This window comes from Salvelinus namaycush, chromosome 40 (assembly GCF_016432855.1).
Source record: "Salvelinus namaycush isolate Seneca chromosome 40, SaNama_1.0, whole genome shotgun sequence".
Classification (NCBI taxonomy): domain Eukaryota; kingdom Metazoa; phylum Chordata; class Actinopteri; order Salmoniformes; family Salmonidae; genus Salvelinus; species Salvelinus namaycush.
This window is the reverse complement of record NC_052346.1, coordinates 8,523,240-8,536,200: the sequence shown is the minus strand read 5'-3', so window position 1 is coordinate 8,536,200 and position 12,961 is coordinate 8,523,240. Positions and strand designations below refer to the sequence as shown.

Here is a 12,961-nt window from a genome sequence, read left to right as displayed (position 1 = left end):
GTGCAACCAGAAAGCTTATTTTGGAAAAACTTTTAATTGAACAAAAGTATTTCATTCCTCAGTCACCACACCGTCTTGGAGTACAGTACCTTTAAGCTGTATCTAAATTCATATAATATTCACCTTATTCTTCTTTTTAAATATACATACACAGCTGAAAACAAGATTTAAATAACAGTGCTCAGTAACATTAAGACAGTTTTTCTTTTTAAAAAGCAGGAAACAAATGTTGAACAGACTTTCATTGGCAAACAGACAACCAACAAAACGTTTTCCTATCGCTCTTGAATCTCCGTCCTCGGTCAGCGACGGTTTCACTCGGACGTTGAGGAAAGCGGTGGATTCGAAGAGAACGTTCAAGGGAACATTTGAGCAGTATGAGGGTGTGGCACATGGTCGGTTGGTATACATCCACGGACATTCGACGCAGCTTACTGACAGTGTCCATTCCACAATACACCTACAGAGGGCGTCCTTTCCTTATCTGGTAAATACAGTACCATTTGAGGTGCCTTTCTTTCTGGTACAAGTCTTTATGGAAACGTAATACTACTTTCTGCAAACGACGGGTCGCTCGATAACGACAGACAAAGCAACAACACCTACTGGAGACAAGCAAAAAGAGAAGAGCTGTTTCTCTCCTCCCGTTTGTTTCCCCCCAGAAAATCAAAAGGTCTCCAGTGATAATGTGATGTCAATGTCAACACATTAAATATTCACGTTCATGGTGTTATGTAGCTGTTGTGAAGGAACCTTTGACTGTAAATCCCCATCCGTGCTCACTCCAAAAACCTAGAGGCACCGGCAGGGCTTTACTAGGAGGTGGAGTTGTCAGCCAAGGCAAAGAGCAGATGCTTACAGACGGTCCCTTAGTGAAGGCGTTCTCTGGACACTTCTGGACAGGACTCAATGTCATTATTCTGAAAGGAATCTGAGCTACGATGGCCAATATGTACCATTTGAGTCTCTCTCCGTGCTAACTGTTTACTGTTGAGTTTATGGTGACTGGTAGCTCCTGTATTGAAGGGGCATGGGCAGACCTGTGGATATTGCTGTGCTCAATCAGTCAGTGGAAAGTCCAGTAATAAGGCTTGTTGTTAGGCCAGGCCGAGCACCGGGGTCCGGAGTGTGTGTGTGTGTGAGTGTGTGTGTATGCAAATGTATGCGAGCATGTGTGTGTGTCTGTGTGTGTGTGTGGGTGTGTGTGGTCACAGCAACGGTTTGACCAGGTAGAGTTTGTCTCCATGTTCGCTGGTGAAGATCGGGGCTTTCTTGTAGTGCTCCACCAGTTCGTCCATGCTGCTGAAGCGTCTCTGGCCGATACAGTAGACCCCCTCCGCCAGCGCAACCTTGAAGTGCTTGTTCTTTCCCATCGCTTTGAGGGACACGGAGAAATCACTGGGCTGGTGGGAGAGAGAGAGCGAGAGATAAGAAATGGATGATCATTGCCATGGAGTTTCATTCTTAAGCCACTAGAGGGGGCTATAGATCTACTGTAAAGTCCACCCATCTCATTGAATTAATGCAGTTTCCCTCAAGACAGCTTTCCCAATAAAAACAGCTCAAAACACAGTATGATAAGGCTATTGTAAACCATAGAGTACATTATTATATACATAACCAGGAACACAAATCAACTGTTCTCCCCCCATTTCCACCAATCACAATTCTCTCTCGACCACTCACCGATGATTCACTATCTCTGACCAGGAAGTCTCCCTGACCTCCTCTCTCGTTGAGCGCACACTCTGCCTGATGCCTAGTCACTCCCCCATAGTACCAGTCCTTCCCGGCAAACTTTCCCACGCGGGCCGGCCCTGTGTAGTTGATCTGGGGCGAGTGGGGGCCCGAGCCCATCCCACCCCCGGGGGCCGGATCGTCGCTAAGGATAACCACATAGTTCTTTGGCACCAGGCCCACCTGTCCACGGGCGCTCCGACACCGCCACCACTCAGGGTCGTTCTCCGGTTTCTCCAGCACCTCCATCACCTCGCCCTTTTCAAAGTTCAGCTCCTCGTCTGTCACAGAGCTGAAAGGGTACAGCGTCTGGACAGTGTGGAGCGCCCTAGTGGTCCCGTTGATCACCCCTCCCGACCCTGCCCCCTGTCCTGGGTAACCTCCGCTTAGGTCCCCCGAGACGGCCTCCTCCTCTCCCTCCTCCAGGACATAGTTAGAGGGGAACCAGCCTACCTGACCTTCAGAACTCCCTCGCCACCAGCCGTCGCTACACTTCTCCATGACAATGACCCTTGACCCCTTCACCAGTGTCAGCTCGTCTTCCCGCTCCGCCGCGTAGGCGAACTTGACCAGGGCTGAGATGCTGAGGTCGTAGATACGCTCGGCGCTGCTACCTCCGCCACCATTGGACGGGTACTCTGCGTCCGTGCTGGGCGTTGGCGAGGCATCGCGGGCACTCGTCTTCCTCTTCGTCTTCCCCAGGCCTTAGAGGGAGAGAGAGAGAGAGAGAGAAATAACTTAGTACAATAGACAATAAATATTTATACCACAAATTGAAGATCTCAGCAGTAGCTCCACATCAGAGCAGAATAACATAGCAAAAAGTCCCCCTTCAACATATTAGGTTAAAAGTCCTGAGGCTAGAGTATAGTACATCTAGAGAAAATGGCTCCAAACAGAAAGCCCTACGTGGTCATTGAGATTGAGCAGGCAGCTACACTACTCAAAAAACAGCCTGCAAGTGAAGTGCAGCAGCAAGCTGAGTTAATTAGCTCCTAGTACTGATGGTAGAGGACGGTCCGTGGTTAGGAGGTCACCACCTCTCTCTGAGGCAAACACTGAGGCAAACACTTCAGGTAGAGTTAGGGGGGAGTGAGGGGTTCTGGGTAATTAGTGCCAGAAGGAAACTGGAGGTAAGGCCAGAGGAGAGACAAGGGGGGTTCTGGGTATTGACAGGCGATGTTAATTCCTCTCAGGCAGCTACTGACCAGACCACTGTGCAGGAAGGCTGTTTAGGAGACAGGAAAAGCAGATCAGATGACACTGAGGTGGTCGGGAGGGTGGACATGGACTGCATCCAAAATGGCACCCTATTCCCTACATAGTGCACTACTTCTGACCAGAGCCCTATGGGCCTCGGTCAAAACACAGGGCTCTGGTCAAAAGTATTGCAATATGTAGGGAATAGGGTGCCATTTGTTTGGTTGGCTCTCTCGCTGGAAAATATTGACCTTTAACCTCTTTCAATAAAAAAAAAAAAAAACGGTCCCCCACTGTAAACTACTCCCGGAAAATTAGACTACTCCTTTCACTTTAGACTCTCAATCCCTCTAACTCGCTCTCTGAACATTTACACATTTATTTAAGACAATATAGAGAATCACTAATGCAAGCAGAAGGAAGAGGATCATTGCCATTGAAAGCCTAGTGTCAGAGAGAATGAACCTCAACCCTCTCAGCCAGGTAGGGGGGCACTCCGAAAGGTCACCAACAACCCTTTTCCTCCATCTCCCCCATCTCTTCCTCCACCCCCCCACCCCCCTCTTCATCCTCCACCACTCCCCATCTCATGCATGAAACAAGGAGGCTTTCTGACCTTCTGTGTTCTTGACGCTTAACTGGCCTTCTGCTCTGACGGAGCACGCAGCCAACCAAGGAGGGTCTTTGTTGTGAGTGTACAGCAACGTTCTTAGCAGACTTACAAGAGCACGCAAACCTGGAGATGAGATGGGCTGCACACGGGTTTGTAATAAGCAGGCACGCACACAGAGACATACACTTGTATTCAAATGTGGAACTCATCTCACAATTACAAACACACCTGCTCACGGGAAGCATCACATAGCTTGCACATGCCCAGTTACACGCAACACAGATAACATGATGACACAAAGCCGGTGGGACCAAAAAAACATGATTAAATCATAGACCTCTCGGGTCTCCTGTAATAGTACTGCCCTCGTGAAAAGAGGAGACGATGTATATGACGAGATCTCCTCTCTGCCCAGAAAGTTACCATTCACACGCTCTGCAAGCGCTAGATTGTTAAAATACATGTCACTGACTAAAAACGCCTTGCCTGCAACTATCGTCATTTACTCCCGTTACGCCCGGTATGTACTTCCAAATAAATTACTAAATAAACATTTACATGGAACCGAAAACATTTCAATGTATTGTTTTGGTCTGGAAGAGGCTCCTTTGTCCTGATACTGGTTCAATCATAGACTAGCCTAGATCCTACAGTACATACTGAGAAACACACACACGCCGGACACGCATATATGGAGACGAACAGCATGACGGACCGACTGAGTCAAATAAGACCCACAACAAACGGAATAATACACCCTCAGAGTTAAAATGACGAGAAGACAGCCCTCGTCTCCATGAATCAGCCTCCATCATGACACAGAAAGGCCAGTGGCAGCGTCACACGGAAAACTGGGGTAAGAAGCTGCTTCTGTTTCAGCCTGGGGGGGGAAAGGGAGCGATTTGGGAAACGGTGACCTTGAGAGGTGGGGGGGGGGGGGGGGGGGGGGGACGGAGGATGGTGAAATACCATCACTTAGCCCCTGTCACAACTATCCCCCATCAACAGGCCATTCCACCCCTCACACAACAAACTGTGAGGAGGAGGCACGGTCACTATTTATAGCTTTCACAGAAATAAAGGAAAAAGCTAACATTCGCTTTACATACTGGGCTGTTGTTTTACATGGTAGGGCCGATTTCATTTCAAGGGTTGTAGAGCAAGTGGCAGGCAGGGAGATTGGCATTTAAACACACACGCTTGTCTATGAACACACACAACCTTTTCTATGAACACACACACAAGAGATGACACACACACACATTCCTTCCTTGGCAAACTGACAGCTGATCCATGACTTTCATGCTCATTCCTCTGCAGCATGCAACAACAAACGAGGTACTCTGTGTTGCGCTCACACACCACAACAGTAACGACACACTAACTCACAGTCGCCCCCACTAAGCAACACTGCGATGACAGTGACAATACTAATTAGACAACAACAAGCGCTAATTGGAACCTGAAAGATAATTTAGAAAACAAGTAGGCATAAATCGTGAGGAAGTGCCTTGAGAGCCTAAAGCACAATAGGCCCAGCGCCGTCCGGGTTAGGGGAGGGTTTGGCCGGGTGGGATTTACTATGCTCATCGCTCTCTAGCAACTCCTTGTGGCGGGCTGGGTGCCTGCACGCCGACCTCGGTCGTCAGGTGAACGGTGTTTCCTCCAACACATTGGTGCGGCTGGCTTCCGGGGTAAGCTGGTGGGTGTTAAGAAGTGCGGTTTGGTGGGTCATGTTTCAGAGGACGCATGACTTGACATTCGCCTCCTGAGCCAGTTGGAGTTGCAGCGATGAGACAAGATCGAAATTGGGGGTAAAATACAAAAAAATAAAGTCATCCATTCAACTGGGCCCTCACCAAGTCATCCATTCTACTGGGCCCTCACCAAGTCATCCATTCAACTGGGCCCTCACCAAGTCATCCATTCAACTGGGCCCTAACCAAGTCATCCATTCAACTGGGCCCACACCAAGTCATCCATTCAACTGGGCCCTCACCAAGTCATCCATTCAACTGGGCCCTCACCAAGTCATCCATTCTACTGGGCCCTCACCAAGTCATCCATTCAACTGGGCCCTCACCAAGTCATCCATTCAACTGGGCCCTAACCAAGTCATCCATTCAACTGGGCCCTAACCAAGTCATCCATTCAACTGGGCCCACACCAAGTCATCCATTCTACTGGGCCCACACCAAGTCATCCATTCAACTGGGCCCACACCAAGTCATCCATTCAACTGGGCCCACACCAAGTCATCCATTCAACTGGGCCCACACCAAGTCATCCATTCAACTGGGCCCACACCAAGTCATCCATTCAACTGGGCCCTCACCAAGTCATCCATTCAACTGGGCCCTCACCAAGTCATCCATTCAACTGGGCCCTCACCAAGTCATCCATTCAACTGGGCCCTCACCAAGTCATCCATTCAACTGGGCCCTCACCAAGTCATCCATTCAACTGGGCCCTCACCAAGTCATCCATTCTACTGGGCCCTCACCAAGTCATCCATTCTACTGGGCCCTCACCAAGTCATCCATTCAACTGGGCCCTCACCAAGTCATCCATCCAACTGGGCCCTCACCAAGTCATCCATTCTACTGGGCCCTCACAAAGTCAACCATTCTACTGGGCCCTCACCAAGTCATCCATTCAACTGGGCCCTCACCAAGTCATCCATTCAACTGGGCCCTCACCAAGTCATCCATTCAACTGGGCCCTCACCAAGTCATCCATTCAACTGGGCCCTCACCAAGTCATCCATTCAACTGGGCCCTCACCAAGTCATCCATTCAACTGGGCCCTCACCAAGTCATCCATTCAACTGGGCCCACACCAAGTCATCCATTCTACTGGGCCCACACCAAGTCATCCATTCAACTGGGCCCACACCAAGTCATCCATTCAACTGGGCCCACACCAAGTCATCCATTCAACTGGGCCCACACCAAGTCATCCATTCAACTGGGCCCACACCAAGTCATCCATTCAACTGGGCCCTCACCAAGTCATCCATTCAACTGGGCCCTCACCAAGTCATCCATTCAGCTGGGCCCTCACCAAGTCATCCATCCAACTGGGCCCTCACCAAGTCATCCAACCCACCAGGCCCGAGGCGAGTCACAGTGTGGACCCATAAAGCTGACTCGTCGATGCTTAACGATACGCTCTTAATTTACGCTGATGAAGGAGAACAGGCCAGGCACAACCCCATCCAGCTCGCTGCAGGGAAGCAATGTGGAGGACCTGGGGACAACTGTTCAATGTAGCACAATGGTGATTGCAGAGTAACACTAATCATGTATGGCTACTGCAGTGGTACTGGAGGAGTGAGAAAAGAAAGTAATTTGATGAGAAGTGAATGCCAAGCTATTCAGTATCAATCCCAGATATAGGCCCATTTCATGGGCTGACAAATGGAACAGGCCGTGCTTAGTCAGAATGTTCTCTTTGCAATATAAAACTGATGGTCTCCAATAATAGATAATAGCATGGTGGGCGGTGGACCAATTAAGTAGCAGTGTGATCCATAAGAAGAATGTGAGTCCAGGTGGCACTTAGTGTCCATGAAAGCAGCGATGCTTTCTTCCGCTCTCTCCCAGTCTGTCTCGCTCTTTTCACTCGCTCCCTCTTCTCTCTCCTACCTCCTCCTCCAACGATGTCTCGCTCTCCCTCCCTCCTCCCACTCTGTCTCTCTCTCCCCCTCCTTCCTCTCTCTCCCGATGAGACACTTCACTTAAGGTGTGGTATGAGACCAATGAATCACTCGCCAACAACTTTTGCTTTATTCAATTTTCATAAAGCTGATTTTCTTCTCCATGCCTCGGTCTGAAATTGAATTTCCAGCACAAGGAGGATATACTGTAAACGAATACCTAGGCTATTTCTACCTATATCTACCCCACAATCACTGCTGAATAACAGAGTAAGATGATTATCTGATGTTTGACGGGAACTCATTTGATCTAAATGGCGTTTTTTTCTGGATGATAGCTGGGAAAGCTGTGTGGGTGTACTTAGAGGAAGAGAGGGATGGAGGAAGATGGAGAGGAAGATAGTGTGGTAGGATGGAGGGAGTAGAGGAGGCGAGAGTGCTCGTCTCCCAGACAATACTCTAATCGTTTAACTCTACACCCCTCTACAGCTCCCCATCGCTCTCTGTCACTTGTCAAATCGAGCCTTTGTCGTTCTTGTCTGAGCAGCCATTTCTCGGTCTGTTCTACTGTCCTCAGATCGCCCATCACAGACTCAATTCCCTTGACAACTCTCTTCAATCAGATAGGAAGAAACTTCAGCAGTATCAGCACCTGGCTCGGAGTAAACCGAGCACCACTTTTTGTCAAACGCATTTCACAAGTTCCGGACAAACACAACGTGGTTTGATCTTTATATCAGGACTGCAATATGATCAGCTTGAAAATACACACTTTCAAAACGCTAACATTTAGCACTGACCAGCAACCCTCTGGTTAACTAGAAGACACGTCGTCTCCCCTACCTGAGCAGCATACTAAATTGGGCCCCTGAAGTTGCAAGCAAAGACAACGTGACCATATACATCACATGGCAACAAATCAATCCGTAACAACAATGTCAGCCCTGAGTGGTTGAACAGCGTATTGACAGAGCCAGTGACCTATAGCTTTTACAGTGGCCTGAACACCACCCTCATTACGATGACATTATGAGAGAGAAAACATCAAATCAAATGGAAGTAGCACACCAGAATGAGGTCTGCGAAGTGCCAAGACTCATAAAGAATGTAGTTAATCAAGAGGAAAGGCCTCTGTTAACCACCTTGTTTACAGAGTCACTGATAAGCCAGAGTCATTTCTTAAAAATATCTTCAACAGACAACTGTACTTGGAGGGTTAATTTAAACACAATTAAATCTACTTGACTGCCTTATGTCAGCCAATTTTAATTAGCCTCATCTTCGACAAACATTATTTATTCGTCATTATGAACTGGGTGGTTCAAGCCCTGGATGCTGATTGGCCGACAGCCGTCGTATATCGGACTCACACCACGGGTATGACAAGACATTTCTTTTTACTGTTCTAATTAAGTTGGTAACCAGTTTATAAAAGCAATAAGGCACCTCGACGGGTTGTGGTATATGACCAATATACCACGGCTAAGGGCTGCATCCAGGCACTCTGCGTCATGCTTAAGAACAGCCCTTAGCTGTGGTATATTGGCCATATACCAGACCCCCTCGGGCCTTATTGGTTCATTACCCAACTCATGTTTGTTTAATGTCATGATTATTCAATAGCCCGTAAAGAAACATTAAGATAGATTATAGTTTTAGTTGTTTTGAAAGGTTCCTGTTGGCAAGACTGTCGGTGTCCCAAATGGCACCCTATTCACTCTATAGTGCACTACTTTTGACCTGAGCTCTGGTTTTAAAAAAGTAGTGCACTATATAGGGAACAGGGTGCCTATTTCTGATGCACCCAATGTGAACTGTTCCATTGAGATGAACTGAGGACATTGAGTTGAGTTTCATCCTAGCTGGGTTGGCACCAGGTCATTCTCTGTGGGAAGGTGAACGGAGCCAATGTTTCCACAGGCAGAGCATTATACTGACTGGCACCCAATGGAGAGCTAAGAACACACTGGAAGCGTATCAGTAGACCCAACTCCAACACAGAAACGGAGGTCATTTCAATCACTACATAGGGCTGCAGTTGTGTTGGCAATTATAACACCTCAGTGGTTAGAGATGATTATGTACTGGACAAACCTGATTACTTAGGATGGAACGAACACACACACACACCTCTTTATGACTAAATAAACATAGAAAATAAGTAGGCCTACACTAGATAGGATTCAAATCAACTGGTGACTAAAGCAAATATTGTCTCTCAGGTGATTCCAGTGAAAATATCGCATAACACCTGCCTTGGAGAAGGCATTACGTGTCACTGGTTGAAGTAACCCTGGTAATAACCAATCAGAAAACAGATGGAGGTCCAGCCACACACATACAGGGGTTGTCCTTGGAGGAAGCCAAGGTTGTAGCAGGTGGCTGGAGATGATTGGTTTATGTTCTGACATTTCCACTCGTCCCCATTGGGGATGCAACCCATTCAATACAACAAGAACATAGCAGTCAGCAAGTTCACGTGTGTGTGTTCAAGGCGTATGTGCGTTTAAGCGTATGTTTAAGCGTGTGTCCGCATTAGGAATCACGGTGTACAGTACGTAAGCCTGATGGTATTTGAGTGTGAGGAATGCACAAAGCCGTAACACTCGCCTCCCACCTCACAGCACTTCATCTGCCTCCATCTCAAAGAGAGAGAACACTCAATAAATATTCCAGCTATGCTCCTGTGATCTGGCTTTGTGTGTGTGTGTGTGTGTGTGTGTGTGTGTGTGTGTGTGTGTGTGTGTGTGTGTGTGTGTGTGTGTGTGTGTGTGTGTGTGTGTGTGTGTGTGTGTGTGTGGCGTGCATGCAAAGCCAAAAAGCTCTTTGTCTCACTACAGGCCTGACAACATTATTTCAGTGCTCTCAGCGCTCTGGGCCCAGAGAACAAAGAGAGCTGTCGTGGATATAGAGTTCCCCCTTTAAACAGTGTCTCCAGGGTTACATTAATTGATCAATAGTTGGATTGATAGGGAAGAGTATGTGTCACTGTTAGCAGCAGAAATCACCCTCAGGTTGCTCACGATTTATACAACGGGAGGCTCTAATCTTGGACGCTGATTGGTTAAAACCGCATTCCAATGCCAATTTACACTGTTCAATCTCACTGCGCAATCTACTGTCTCATCAGCCCAGCCAGACCACTTATAAACTTGATCTCCACTGTAAAAAGCATCTAGACATTATCTCCCATTTCTTTCAGAATAGCAATAGGTTTTCAATAGCGGAGATCTGTATTTGAACTTGCTGTCTGTCTCTCTGACATTTGCAACATTGTTTCAATATTGACATTTGATCTCCAGCTGTCCCGTAGTAATGAACATGTCGGGCTCGGGAGTCAGGACAAGACAGACAGGCAGCTTTTCTCAGCCAGTCGAAATCATGAATCAGCATCATTTTTATAGACATATACAAAGAAATGTCAACAGAGAACAGGTCAAACGAAACGTAGTGCCGCTAGTTTGCAGACTTTCCAGCTTCAGTTTGAAGCGATTGTGTTAGCTGTGTTGTTGGTTAGCTCCTCTGAACTACAGTGTCCTGATGAGAGAGCACATGTTCTATGCCAGGCGAAATTGTGCATCATTAGATCATTGTTATGGATGTACCCAAATAAATGTCACTAGAAAACAGCTTAAACAAACGCAAATGCAGCTACTTCGCTGTTATTCTGGATGCACTGTTTGACGTGACTGTAAGTTAGCCATAGTTGGCTAGCTAGCAAGGAAGGGATAAGAACATTGTAGCTAGTATGGCAATGGAACATTTAGAACCAACAACTGGGTCTCTCTCTGTGTGTGTGTGTGTGTGTGTGTGTGTGTGTGTGTGTGTGTGTGTGTGTGTGTGTGTGTGTGTGTGTGTGTGTGTGTGTGTGTGTGTGTGTGTGTGTGTGTGTGCGCGCACTGGGAACAGACAAACTGCAGGTTTTTAATTGCATTGACTGTCAAGACCTCTGACAACTAGGCAAAGTAGTGGGAGAAATCCTCTTGGCTAGTTATCCTAATCTTTCAGTTAGACGTCTCATCTATCTTGTGCATTTCTGATGCAAGCGTCTATTCTTCACTGATAACATTGGATGGCAAGGTTCCGTCTCATCACAACGTCAGTTCCTATTGCCTCGTATCACTCTTGAGTGTCGACCATTAAAATAAAATGAAAATAATGAAAATTCCATTATCTTGCCTTTTCGCGCCATTGGAAATTCTCTCCAATTCTCTGTGAGTATGAACATCTTAGTTTCTACCAACGGAGATTAATTCATTCGCCTAATAAGGGTGAGAGTTCTACCCTATTATTCCACAGTGAGAATTACCAGAGATCAGCTAATCCTAGCTGTTGTCCATCCAAGAAAACCCCTGCACTTCATATTGAATTAGTCCTTACCTCCTCTGACCTTGGAAGAAGATGCTTCAATGCCTGAACAAAAGCTGCTTCAATACCGGAATTTCTCCTCATCGATCACACCAGCTTTCCCTTGCCTGATAACGAATAGCCTAAGGGATGCCTTACTAAACAAAAGTCTCCTGTATTAAACATACAGTTTACAAATCACCATCCTTGAGAAATCATTGCTAACCGGAGAGTGTAAGTGCGTGAGGTAGTCAAGCATTTAACAGTGTTTCATCCGCATGAATCACATGAGGTGAGACGCCTCTGTGGAGGCACACCTAGAAAACAGCAGAGAAGAAAACACACACACACACACACACACACACACACACACACACACACACACACACACACACACACACACACACACACACACACACACACACACACACACACACACACACACACACACACACTACTTAGCCCAACTTAGAGATTGTGTGTGCCACACCGCCTCTGTGCACCCCTAGAAAACACCAGAGAGATGCCCTGTCTTACGCACACGCATACACATACACGCGCACGCACAAACACACACACACCCCCACACCCGTCCACCCACCTACACACTTAACCCAACTCACCGAGTGTGTCTTTGATGTTTTTCACCAGCGAGGCCTTCTTTAAGCTGTTTTTCCTCTCCACATAGTTAGAGGGTACGTAGCCGGTCCGGTTGGAGGCGTTCCTCACCCTCCACCAGGTCTTACTGTCATCCAGGAGCCACAGCCGCTCGTTTTTCCGGATGTCAAGTTCCTGTTCCTGCTGAGCCGAGTAGTCCCACTTGGCTATAACTATCACCTCCTCCGTCATTTTTCATGGAGTCCTTCTGGAACAGAGAGAGACACAGAGAGAGACATACTGTTAGGCCAGGGTGGGGTTAACAGCAGGGCTGTGACGATGCCCTTATCGCGATATTCTTTCCATGGCAAAAATGAAAACACAAAAACTCTTTGGTTCTTTAAAAACGATGTATGTAAAATATTGTGAGCTATAGCTAGGAAAATAAGTACATGTGACTCTGGATGACGACATGATGATGTTCGTTTAAAATATTAGCTATGTTTTCCTAAAGAAGTCAAATCCACTTTGTGTTTTGTTTCCTTGCCACGATACTAAGGAATCGTCCCTGCCCTAGTTAACAAGGCACATAACACGCGAAAATGCAAACACAGATGAACACCAGCAATACACACGCATTAATAAAATAATGAGGTGAGCCGTTTCCGTGCAACCCTAGAAAAACACGAAAGAGAGAGAGAACATGTTTCTCACACACACACGCACATACACTCTGAAGCCAATCTCAGAGGGATGGTGCCATCCACCACTATGGTCTGTGTGTGTCTCAGACTGACTGTGTGCAGGCC

General features: G+C 47.2%; 1 protein-coding gene across 1 annotated transcript in view; it reads right to left on the bottom strand.

Moving 5' to 3' along the window:
* Positions 1 to 61: 61 nt before the first annotated feature.
* LOC120033750 (cytoplasmic protein NCK2-like) overlaps positions 62 to 12,961 on the bottom strand; it is a 60,014-nt gene continuing 47,114 nt past the window's right edge. The window contains exons 2-4 of the mRNA XM_038980204.1: positions 12,179 to 12,420; positions 1,687 to 2,441; positions 62 to 1,403 (exon numbers count right to left, since the gene is read on the bottom strand). Of these exons, the coding sequence (XP_038836132.1) occupies positions 1,209 to 1,403; positions 1,687 to 2,441; positions 12,179 to 12,404 (1,176 nt within the window). The 5' untranslated portion in view covers positions 12,405 to 12,420 and the 3' untranslated portion in view covers positions 62 to 1,208. The remainder of the gene's footprint in view (positions 1,404 to 1,686; positions 2,442 to 12,178; positions 12,421 to 12,961) is intronic.